Consider the following 12317-nt stretch of genomic DNA (forward strand, 5'->3'; position numbering starts at 1 on the left):
CTATATGATTGTTCTATTTTTCCTAGTTGTTATGTTTTTAATTCATGTCGTATTGTATTGTTTTTTATCTTCATTGTATTGTTTAAATTTATATCGTATAGTATTGTTTTTAATATTAAATATTGTATTGTTTAAATTTTTTTATGATATAGTTGTTTTAAAAATATAATCGTTAGGAAAAAGTTAAAAAATAAAATTTTTTAAAATATTAATATTTTTGGAGAGCAAAAATGCACTATTGGAGTATATCCGAAAGCTAAAATTTGAAAATTCTAAAACGTTGACGTGGTTATGGGAAATGCTAACGTGGCTATGGAAAAATGCTAACGTGATAAATTCAGAGAGCCTGAATTTGGAGAGTCCATCGGAGATGCCCTAAGTAGAAGGGAAGGGTATGTTTGGAATATTGAAAGTTTTGTTAAACCCATAAATAAACGTACTGCTTATGTGTCTTTGAAAGAAGAGCATTTTGGAGGAAGGTTGAAAGTTTCATTAAACCCATAAATTGTTTGTGTGTCTTTGAAAGTATAACGTTTTGGAGAAGTCCTCTTCTAAGGTCCAAAAGGTATTCTAAAAAATTAGCCAACCACTGCTTAAAATAACTTTCAAGTCTAGAAAGTCAAAATTAGCGTTTGGAAGTTACATGGTCTAACATAACACATAAATATTTTACATAAAAAGTATAAAATAACCGTTAAAACTAGAAATAAATAATTTAAAATTCTGTATTAATCTATTAGGACACATCAAATTTACAATATATATATATATATATATATATATATATATATATAAAATGGTTGGTTGGAGTCTTGGAGATGCTCTTATACTGTTATACATGTGTACAAAAACAAAAATGTTAAGAAGAACAATAAAGGAAAAACCAAAGAACAAGAGAAGAAACAATTTTGAAAGAAAAAAAAAATTATTAAATGTTTTTAGAAATTAAAATTTTAGGGGGACATTTTCTAACATTTTTATAAAATTTCATATATATATATATATAGAAATATATAACATTTCTATAAAACTTCTTACATAGAAATAATAATATATACATATTGTATATATATGGCAGGGCCAGCCCCTAGCCTTAAGTGACTCCGCCTCTGGCTCAGAGCGAGTACAGAATGGAAAAGGCGTGCCCATTAAGAAAGTATTGTGCGTACTTATGCCACATGTCAAAATGTCCATGTTAAGACAAAAGCAGGGGACTTACCAATTTGGGTGAATGCAAATAACAAATTCTTTTGACCCGAGACGTCATCGACGAGAGAGAGAGAGAGAGAGAGAGAGAGGGTTTCGGGGAAGCAGCTAGAAGAGAGAGAGTGAGCTTCGGTATTCAATATTCTTCTCTCTCAAGGAATCGCGTTGTATTCGGAGAGAGAGGAGGGATTGGCGAGGAAGAAACCCTGGGAGAGAGAGAAAGTGAGCTTCGGATTTCAATTTTCTCTCTCCAGGAATCGCATTGCATTCGAAATCTCCCACCTTCACTCACCAAGAAAGGTCAGATTTATTTTTCTAAATGAATCTGTTTTAGTTTCTCTTCAACTTATTACTTACTTTGATTTTACTTTCCTTGAAGTTATCTGTTTGGTTGCCGGGAATATGTGGGAAGTGATGGGAAATAAATAAATAAAATTTTATATTGGATTGTCTGTTTGATTGTTTGGGACTGAAGAAACAAATTTAAGATAAAGAGTTAAAAATACAGCGTACGGTATGTAAATTCATATATATTTCTTTTTCACTCTGTTTTCTCGGCTAGCAAACAGAGGGTTAGGGTTCTGTTCTATTATCTGTAGCAAATATTATATGGGAATTTGTTTTAGCAGATCCAATAAGGAAAAGATGAGATTTCAACAGTCACACAAAGCACACACTACAAATATGAATGTGGTTTGACTTGAAGCATTTGTCTACTGGTGAAGATAATAGACGAATTTCACTAAGAAAATTGAGATAATACATAGGGTTCTCTGGCCCCTAAAAAGATTGCCTCTTGGACTCATTATTCAATACAATAGGCAAGAAATTTCCACCTTATCTTGAATTTTATCAGTCTTCATAAACGGATAAATCTTCTAATGCTTTTCTCCACAATAACACTCCCAAAAAGATGTCTCAATACCTACAGAAACCAATCTTAGTCCAACCAATGCTTGATCCTGAGTTTAGGAATAGGCTTGGTAACTATATTTGCTGTAATATCTACTGTAGCAATCCTCTTCACTGCGACTACCTTATAAGGCATGACCTCCCTAATAAAATAGTATGTGGCAATAATATGTTGCAACAATATGTTTGGCCCAGGCTATGTTTATTTTCTTTTTCCACTCTCTCTAGCCTTTTCTCATTTCCGTTTAGTTTCTTGCAGATATGTATGTTAATTTTCCTTCTTTTCAATGAATCCATAAGTTCACTACACTCGCTGGTTAATGTCCTTGTATCCCATGTTGTTAATCTTATTTTTTGTTCTTTTAATTTTATTTTTACTATTATAATAAGAACACAGCACAAAAGTTTGACATAATATCACAATCAACTTTCTACCTCAAAACAACCCACCTCTTGCATCCCAAATAGTTGTCTCATTTGAAAAGTCAATATAAGCTAAATGCATCTTACCATTAATATCCTTTAAGTTTTCACAAATTTTACAGCATTTATATGTATATAAGTAAGATTGTATTAGAAAGTGTTCAAAAGGGGAGTGCAGCCCGCAAATTTTACAACTTGGTACTTTATATACTTAAACCTCAAAGGGTAACTTTGGAATTTCAAAAGACGAATGCATTGTCCTCTTAAAAAATTGTAAAACCCAAAAGGGACAATTAAAATGGGACGGAGGGAGTACATATATATAAGTATATATATTGTTTATACTGCACTTTTTGTTGGCACATATGTAATTCCTTTGATTTACTGTTTTTTTGACGTATCTTGGTTATTTAATTTAGTGCATATACTGATTGTGCTATTTATATGTGTGTGTGTGTGTGTATATATTCCTTCTTTGAGCTTATAGAATTTGTTATAACAGTAGCAGTATTTCTTCTTTTTAACAACACAACGGAATTCAAATTCCTTGATAAATTTTTCTCTATCTTCATCTTGGAGTGCTTTGCTGATATTTCATTTTGATTTTTTTTAAGCATTAGTATGTATGTTCTTTGATTTATCATACCTATTATGATAGTTCATCGATATTTCATTTGTTGTAAAAGAAACTAGTTACCTATGTTGCTTATGAATAGTTAATTTATTTATTGTATTAAAAAGGAAAAGAAAAATATAAGATCTTTTTATTGCTGAATACGTTGTTAGGTTTACTCCAAAATCCAATTGTACAACGTCTTGACCTCTCCCCTAAACTCACAAACCCTTTGCTATCCACATCAATATTATCACGCCCCTATTGTCAGTCATCCTTTTACATATTTGTTCTACTGCCTTCACAAATCAGTTTGTGAAGTACGATGTATATTGTTGGGCTTAGTTCTTGAATATCATCAATCCTAAATCAAAAAAACAATTGTCAAATACACGAAAGGGTGATAAAAGGGTGATGATCACTCAGTTCTCACCAAAAGCATGTAAAAAGTCTCAGAATTCTTATATATATGTAACCATATATCTATATGGGCCTCATAGTTCACTTGTACACACACACACACACACAGTCTATCAATGATGTTTATATTTTTTTCCATCAAATTTGCCAATGACATGACAGATAAATCTTTGCTTGGACTCCTTTTTGTTGTTTCAGAGGATTATACGGCCACAAGCACATTATGAAAGTGACTTGATTCCCTTGATGAGTGATATATATGGTGATTATCATTGCTTTATTGACGAGTCATCTCTTGTTTACTATTATATCAGTTGGTCTAGGTTTTATTTTATAATTTGTTTGGTTTGAGGGAAGGAACAAGGCTTCATCATTTGGTAGGAGGGAGAGCTGGAGGGACGGGAAGGAAAGGATGGAGGGAAGCCATCCCTACTAGCCCACCATTTTGCTTCCATCCAAAAGTGGGAGGAAGAGGAGAGAGAAAAATAAAGAGTCAGATAGATAAATTTGAAAATAAATTCTTACCCTCATTTTAATGTTTTAATTTATATATTTAAGCAAATATTAGTCTAATAATAATAGCATCTATTAACTCTCCTTCGTCCAACCAAATGAAAGAAGGGATGAACACCATCCCTTCCCTAGGGATGCCTCATCCATCCCTCCTCTCTCCCTTCCATACAGTTTTTCATCCCTCCTACCAGACACAGCATTAATCTTTTTTCCACAAAGAACGAGTTGCATGCCACTCTTTTCTAGAATATTACATCTTGTTGACTATTTGTGAGAGTGGCATTTGTTGAAGCTTATATGACGTAGAGGAGGGTGCTATTTGATGGATCTTAATTTGATCATTATCATGCAAACTAAAAATATAGTAAAGAGTGTCGAAGAAAGAAATATCTGATTTTTACATAAAAAAATCAAACTCAGAAAACCACTGGGACACCTTCTTGAGCATACTTTGTGAGTCACAGACTCCAGTCCCTTCCTTCTGTTGATTTACCTCCTATGTATAGCATTACACAGCCAATCTAGACTCCAGTGACTTCGGAAGCCAGTTGTTCCCCATGTCAACACAATCATCTCCTTGGCAATTCGCTTCCCTTCACTACTGATTTGTTACTGAATGGTTTGTTATGCGAATCAACCATCATTCTTCTGAACAACTCCACCGAAGTTGTCAAATATTCTGCGATGAATATATCTGCCAATAGTTGCTCTTCAAGATGTTCAATCAATGCTCCAACAACAAGAGTTATCACATACAAAATTCGGGGGTTCTTCTCAATAAATCTTCTAATTGTTTGTGTGAAGGAAACATTCTCTCCCATAATATTCTCATAAAACCTACCTTGATGATGTGCATGTATGTGAGAGAATTCAAGCGCATTCTCATTTGTGTTATACATGTGTTATGTAAACCCTAAACACCTTTTTTTAAGCTTTAGAAACCCTTATTCAAGTCTTAGAATGATTAGAAATTAATTAGGAATTGTTTGGATGTGTTTTGGGTGAGTTAGAATTTGATTCTGATTTGAAATTGCATTAAAATAGTGTTATAGCAATGTTTAAACGGTGAAAAAATCATTTTGCACTGGTAGGAAACTCTTTGGATCAAGTTGTACTGGCAGAGCTTTGACTGGTGCAACTTTTATGCACAATGTTTAGAAGACTGCACACTATATTTGACTTTGGGGCTTCATTGAGGGGTTAAACGAACTCAAACGAACTCAAAATTAGGCGAATAATATCTTGTTGGAAAGCTTATCGAGTCTATTTCTGGGTCATAGAAAGATGTATATAATTAATTATTACCCTAGAATTGTAGAAAGGCCAGATTTTGATTAAATGCAAAACCTACGTGTGTATTTACTTGCAGCCTACTCAAAGCATTTTTTAAGGTTTCCAAAACACGCTTTTATGTTTGAAAACATTCTAAAACCATTTTAAAGTTTCCGAGTCCGCTAAGAACAATCGAGTGAATTTTTTTTCCCTAAATGTTGATAATTTTATTTACTTATCAAAAAAAAAAAATGTTGATATTTTTATTCAATTAAGTGAATCTATTCATATCAATTCTATGGTTCACTTTTTTTTGATAAATATCAATTTTATGGTTCACTTAGTCAAACTTACCTTTTCCTAGTGTTTTGTGATCCAAGTTGATCACTGTTGACTGCATATCACTGTGCAATCTTCATGCCATTTTTATATAGTCTTTGATCAAAGTTCTCATTCACATTCTCTTCAAGTTTTTTTTTTTTTTCCCTGAATGTTTGAAAATTTTATTGATACAAATAGACTATAAAGTACAAAAGAAAACATGATCTGTAAAGAGATCAAAAGAAATTAAAAGGCAGACAACTAGTATAGGGCATACCCTTATACTGGAGAAAGAAAAACAAAGCCACTAATCAAAACATAGCCTGCAAGTCAGCCAAAGAAAGACATGAACAAGACAAGCCCTCAAAACAAGCTTCCCTAGCCACCTCAGTGGAAGCAACTGGAGTTCCACCATGAAGAACCTTGTTTCTATGATTCCATAAGCCCCAAATTATGGATGTATAAAAACGTCTGGATACCTTCCCTCTCACAGGGGACTGACAATGGTTGATGAACCAGTTTGTTACTGCTTTGAAAGATGGAAGTCTCATGATTTCCCATTTGCATATATCTTCAAGCCAGTGCCACACTTGAGTATCAAAAAGGCAGGACCAAAACAAGTGATCCCTTGTGTCTTCTCCACTATAGCAGTTGTGGCAAATGCACGTGAGAGTTAAACCCTGTCTCTGGAGGTTAATACAGCATGTAGACCAACATGACTGATAGACAGCCTAGACTGACCCGAACAAAACAACTCAAACAATTACCATGTATTCTGGTCAACGAAATTGCCAACACAGTAACTCTAAGTGCTAATATAGTCCGACTTTATTCAATTAGATTTTGGAAAGCATGTACTACACACGAAAATAGTGTTTTATTTAAATGATTATGGGTTTGTTATTGTTCACACTATATCTTGAGAAGTGAGAAATGATAATATTTTTTCTAACACATACAGATTTGGTCTGATAATTTATGCGACAGAATAATTATTCTGCTCAAATTCTTGGTGTCTGGGCCTCCCTTACCTTAATAGTAGGATAACTTCTATTTCATTCAGAGTCGTGCTACTATGTCGAATTCTTGCCATTCTGTTGGCATCATCTCTTTGTGTATCAATTTTTTCTGATCAACTAGTTGAGTTAATAAATGTTACTTTATATAATTGTTTGGAAATTTTCTTTTCCTTTCTTTTCACTATCTTTCCCCTGTTTTTTTATATTTTTCTCACTGACATAGTAATTTTTGACAGGGACATTTTCTACTGGGCATGGCATATAGTAAAGGATCCTCAAACATAAAAAATATGATTTACAGTGGGAAGCACTCTTTACTTCCTCCTAAAAGTCCATTTCCAAGTATTTCTCCATCATATGTTGATTATGTCCCAAGTCCTGCTCTTGGATCAAAGGGTATGGAAAAACCTAGAGAGGGAAATTCGTACCACCAACGTACTTCCTCTGAGAGTGTTCTGATGGAGGAGCAGCCTACATGGTTGGATGAACTCCTTGATGAGCCAGAAACGCCTGTGCGCAGAGGTGGTCATCGGCGTTCATCAAGTGACTCATTTGCATATGTAGATGCATATGATGCCACTAACGTAGAATACAGAGCTCAAGATGAGTACAAATCTAGAAATATAACTTCAGTGCCTTCATGGGGACCGCAAGAAACTGATCGTTATAGAGGTGCACGGCATGCTTCTTTCTATACGGAACCTAATTCTTGGGGAAAACAGAAGAATCGGGGATGGGATTCATCTTTGAATTCAACAGCTCACCCAAGTGGCCTTCTCTCTGCTAGTGCTAACAGTATTCTTCAAAGCTCAAGATCATCATGTGCCCTACAAAAATCAGATGGTGTTCCATCCCCGGCCACTGAAAAGCAGGATCCAGTTGAATCTGATCCACATGATGCAAAAGCCGTGTCCGAAAGAAAGGATTGTTCTCATGCTAAGCCTTCTGCATCTGAAACAGATACAAAACGTGCTAAGCAGTATGTCCATTTACTTTTAGCATCTGAGATTCTTAGCTGGCTTCTATATTCATTGGCATTCCCTTTATTTCTTTAGATGAATTTGACCTTCAGCTGCTGTTTTTGTGTTATTGCCTATCTTTTTCTTTGACATACTACATAGATCGAGTCGTCGCAAAGGAAAAAGAAAAAAACTTATAAAAAAAAAAAACATACTACTTAGATCTAGTCATCTCTCTCTCATCTAGTTATACAGACAGCAGTGGTTTTATTTAGTATGATTGTTAGCTATAACTGCAATTTTAATAATACATTTGTTTGTTCCAATAGATGGTCTGACTGATGTTTCACTTCAATTCCATAAAATTTTATTTATGAAATAAATAAATAAATAAAAGCTCTGACTGACAAGCATGAGGTTACTGAAACTGCAGCTGAAATAAGATGAATTGGGTTCTTAATTATAAATTTGATATGTGGGTTGTGGCTTCATAAACCTAAAAGCTATCTAATGCAGGCAATTTGCTCAACGTTCTCGAGTCCGAAAACTTCGATACATAGCTGAGCTGGAGACAAATGTACAAGCTTTACAGGCAAGTATCAGCAGAAGCTACTTATCAAAAAAAAAAAAAGTATAATTACTTAAGAAAAGAGCAACTAAATTTTATTTGGAAGTGCTGATATTAATCTTTTTAATATGATTACAGGCAGAAGGTTCTGAAATTTCTGCTGAGCTTGAATTTCTCAACCAACAGCATCTTATCCTGAACATGGAGAACAAAGCCCTGAAGCAACGTTTAGAAAGTTTAGCTCAGGAACAGCTTATTAAATACTGTAAGTTTCTGTGCCTAGTAATTAAGCTTTGATGAGTTATTATATCTGGTTTCTCTGTTTTTGGAAGCCCAAACATATGTCTAAAATCTGAGAGTAGTTGATGTTCATTCAGATGTGGGCCCAGGATTGTGAGTTGAGTCGGTGAATAACTACTTAATAATTTTAATTTTAATTTTTTTTTTTTTTTCCTAGTTGGGACTCACACACACTGCCTCCACTGAGGTTCGAACCTTGACCTCCCTTTGGGAAGTAGGAGCCTTGTACCGCTAGGCCACAGGCCTATTGGTAATATTAATTTTAATTTCTATAACGTACAATGATCAATTTCATAGTAATACATAAACATTTCATTTATTTTGTACAAAATTAATTAAATCATGAAATTTTAAATTTCAAAAAAGAAGGGAACTCAGTACAATTTAAGAAATTATAGAAGTTGTCAAATGGGAAGAACCTAATAAATATTTAATTGGTGTCCTAGTGTAATGTTTACCCTAGCTAGGTTACTATGAAACTGACTCTAAAGTTCAAATCACATTGTCTATAAAATTATAATGTAAATCGATCCAATTCCTCTAAACAAAATGAACTAATTTTAATAATCCAAAAAAAGATAATATTTTGACAAACTATAAAAATAATCAAACACAAATAAAAACTACAGTTGATTTCTCAAACAGTCAAAAGTAAACTATTTTCTTGAATTATTATAATTTTAAATGAAATTGAACCAAAATTAAGAATTGAGAGTTTAAAGATTCATTACTACTTTCATGGTAGTTAAATAACGAAAAGCACCATAAAGATGACACCTGGTTCCCTATGTTACACTGCCAAATATTCATTTTATTTAGTTAGTTTATTTTATTTTCTAGAATAAAATAATATTTTTATCTAATATAGTGTTCAATATAGGCTTTTAACTCATTTTACAGTAATAACACGATATAATTGAATGATTGGATATGTTTTTTAAGTACATGTCCAACTAAATGTTTCGGACACATATGCCATACCCATGTCCGAGCAATATATGTCCAACACGGGTACTTCACTATTTTTGAAGAGTCCATGTAACATAGCCAATCCCACAAAGAATGCCAATTTCATTTTCCACCGTTTTCCCTTTTCTCCTTTTAACTTGAAATAGAAACCAGTTGAGTTTCAGTCACTTCAAACGAAAATATATTTCCACATTTCAATTCATTTTTAAACTTTGCAAAAGTTTCACATTTTGCAAAAAGTATGATCCCACCCTTTAATTGTTGATGAGTCCAGTGGGGTTATTCATAAAAAAAAACTCCGGAACTTTTGAATTAGACATTTTTTTTAAAAGAAAAAATATATTGGGGTTAAATTGGCCACATATGTTACCGTGTGGGTCTATGTGTGCATTGGGTGGTAGCTGAATAAAAATAGCAACATTTGGACCAAGTACTTTCTGCGTAGCTGTCATCAATCATGAAGCAGAAACAGGAAAGGTTATTGGAAGTGGGAAGAGGATATGTGGCCCAAAAAATATGGGATTGCAATTTGCTGATACATATATGAAGTTTGAAGGGTAGTTGAGAAAACTTAAATAAAACTTACAGAATAACTATGTGAAAACGAATAGGGGAAAGTAAATGAACCAGCTGGCATCTCCTAGAAGCTTTACCTAAATATTATGAAAGGGTCAAATGTTCCCTGAATTTTTATGGCTTTTTCACTGGAAACCATTAAATTGTCTGTTTCTCTTAGATTCGAGTATTTCTTGAATTTCTAGTGGTTTCCTTCCTTTTTTTGGGAACCGGATTCTGATATAGCTTTAGCTTCTGGTAGCAATTATTTTAGTAGCACCATTTGCCATCTCAACATATAACTTGAGTAGTTATACTGTGAACCAGCTTTTCTAGGCCTAGCTTTACACCATTTAGTGTAGCCTTATCAATATAGTGGGTACTAGGCTCAGATTGGGCCTTGCCTAGTTTTGGTTCACTTGTTGGCTGGCTATAATTTATTTTTTATTTTTTTCCTAGTTGGTTATAATTGATTTCATTATCTGGGTTTTGAACAACAATTTCTGATGGAGGACGAGTGTAAGGAACACTCCTATAAGTGTAACTTCAAATTTGGTGTAGGCAACGGTAAGGATGATTTTGTTATGGCAGATTACGATAACTTTTTGTGACTAAGGTTGATACAAATGTTGGGTTTTAGGGCTTGTGAAGGGTAAGTAAGGGACGAAGATTTGGGGTTAAGGTAAGACAAGGGGAGATTTAGGGGCATCTTTGGGCATTGTGAACAATACTCGTGCACAGTTAGATGAAGCTCTTGCTTGAAATCCAACCAAATTTTCAAATGTTGATTTTCTTCAGACTTGCTCTTTCTTGAACAAACATATTAACTAACTAGCTTCTAATTTAAGGCTCAGAATCAGGTTCATGTATACTAGGTCATGCTTGGCTCAAATTGTAGCTCTGTTCCTTTGCAGCCTTATTAGCGTAGTTTACAAGCTAATACAGAATGATCTGTCTCAAGACCGGTGCACACCATTCTATCTGCTTTTTAGGCTGCTAATGCTAGATTTTCATCCTCCTGAGAGCTTTTGAAATTGGATCGATGGTGGTACTTCTTTTTCCTTTAAGCCACATCCTTATGTATGCCCTTGAGGACTGGTCCAGGCTTGCTATTTTTCTCATACAACAGTATGGTAGAAAATTATTTTTTTTATGACAAAGGTGAGATAGTGTCAATTAGGCTGTGTGGGTAATGAATAGGAACAACTGTGGTTCTATTTCTGTCTTACATTGGACATCGAATACACACGTGCCCGTACGGATCAACAGTAACAGTTACCCAACTGCTGGAGATACCACGTAAGCACTTAATTAATATGGTACAATGGCTTTGAAAAAAATGAATTTGGTGTGAGAAATGTTTGCATCTTGTGTTGGACAAAAATATAATGGTTTAAGAATTCTTCTGTTACAAAATCGCAACAAAATTTTCAGCTGGGATGACTTCCTTATTATGCCATCATTTTATTAGTAGAAATAGACAAAATTATCATCCTTTATGACTACAGTGGGGGATTGAGTTAGGTTACCAATATGAACAACTTGATGATCTATATGAATTTTATTTCATAATTTATTCCAAAAACTAAAACAGTCAATGGGTGTGTTCAGTGGAGCATGAAGTACTGGAGAAAGAGATTGGAAGGTTACGAGCCATGTTTCAGCAACAACAGCAGCAGCAGCATCAACAGGAACTGCAGCAACAATCTTCTAACCATCGGCGCACAAAAAGTAGTGACCTCGATTCAAAATTTGCAAACCTTTCTTTGAAACCCAAGGACAACAGTTCTGGCCGTGACTTCAGGCCCGCTTCACATTTGAATGCATAATGTGGCTAGAGAGTTGTGCCGTGCCCCAAATTTGCCTCGGCTGACTGACGATGCCATGCCAGTGACAAATTGTGGTTTTCCCTTGCACGGGACCGAGTTTGCTTTTTGGCTTTTGCTTTGTATTTATATTTGTATTTGTCCACCTTCTTTTGTTAATTTAGCATCTTCAAGGGCACCTGGTAGTCAGTGCCAAGAAATTCTCTGGCAGGTGATTTGCCGGAGGTGGTGACTCTAAACATGATCAATGTCGTTCCTCGTGTATGTTCTTGTGATTTACTTTCACAAAATTCCTTCCATTTTTTTTGCCCCAATGTCCTAGCCCCTTTGGCAATCTTGTATAGTGCACATAAGGCGGGCTTACCTCTATCTAATTCATTCTGATGATTGAGATGTGTATTTAAAGCTTTGCTTTCTTAACGAGTTCTACTTTGACTGTGA

The 12317-nt window shown here is 34.4% G+C and overlaps 1 protein-coding gene across 1 annotated transcript; it reads left to right on the top strand.

Annotated features, from left to right (window-relative positions):
• The first annotated feature begins 1229 nt into the window (after positions 1-1229).
• Positions 1230-12317, top strand: LOC132300473 (uncharacterized protein At4g06598-like). The gene is made up of 5 exons (XM_059797563.1): positions 1230-1506; positions 6936-7678; positions 8175-8254; positions 8369-8491; positions 11662-12317. The coding sequence occupies exons 2-5, from the start codon at positions 6954-6956 to the stop codon at positions 11877-11879; spliced, it is 1146 nt and encodes a 381-aa protein (XP_059653546.1). The 5' UTR covers positions 1230-1506; positions 6936-6953; the 3' UTR covers positions 11880-12317.

The sequence above is a fragment of the Cornus florida genome, unplaced genomic scaffold, assembly GCF_030987335.1.
Source record: "Cornus florida cultivar Cherokee Brave unplaced genomic scaffold, ASM3098733v1 CherokeeBrave_3.0.0_Hap2_Chr03, whole genome shotgun sequence".
In the NCBI taxonomy this organism is placed as follows: domain Eukaryota; kingdom Viridiplantae; phylum Streptophyta; class Magnoliopsida; order Cornales; family Cornaceae; genus Cornus; species Cornus florida.

What these genes read in the sequence shown, in the direction of transcription:
- LOC132300473 (XM_059797563.1), top strand. Translation starts at nt 6,954, where the DNA reads ATGGCATATAGTAAAGGATCCTCAAACATAAAAAATATGATTTACAGT. An exon ending in GATACAAAACGTGCTAAGCA is followed by an intron (nt 7,679 to 8,174) that starts GTATGTCCATTT and finishes TATCTAATGCAG; the next exon opens with GCAATTTGCTCAACGTTCTC. An exon ending in TGTACAAGCTTTACAGGCAA is followed by an intron (nt 8,255 to 8,368) that starts GTATCAGCAGAA and finishes GATTACAGGCAG; the next exon opens with AAGGTTCTGAAATTTCTGCT.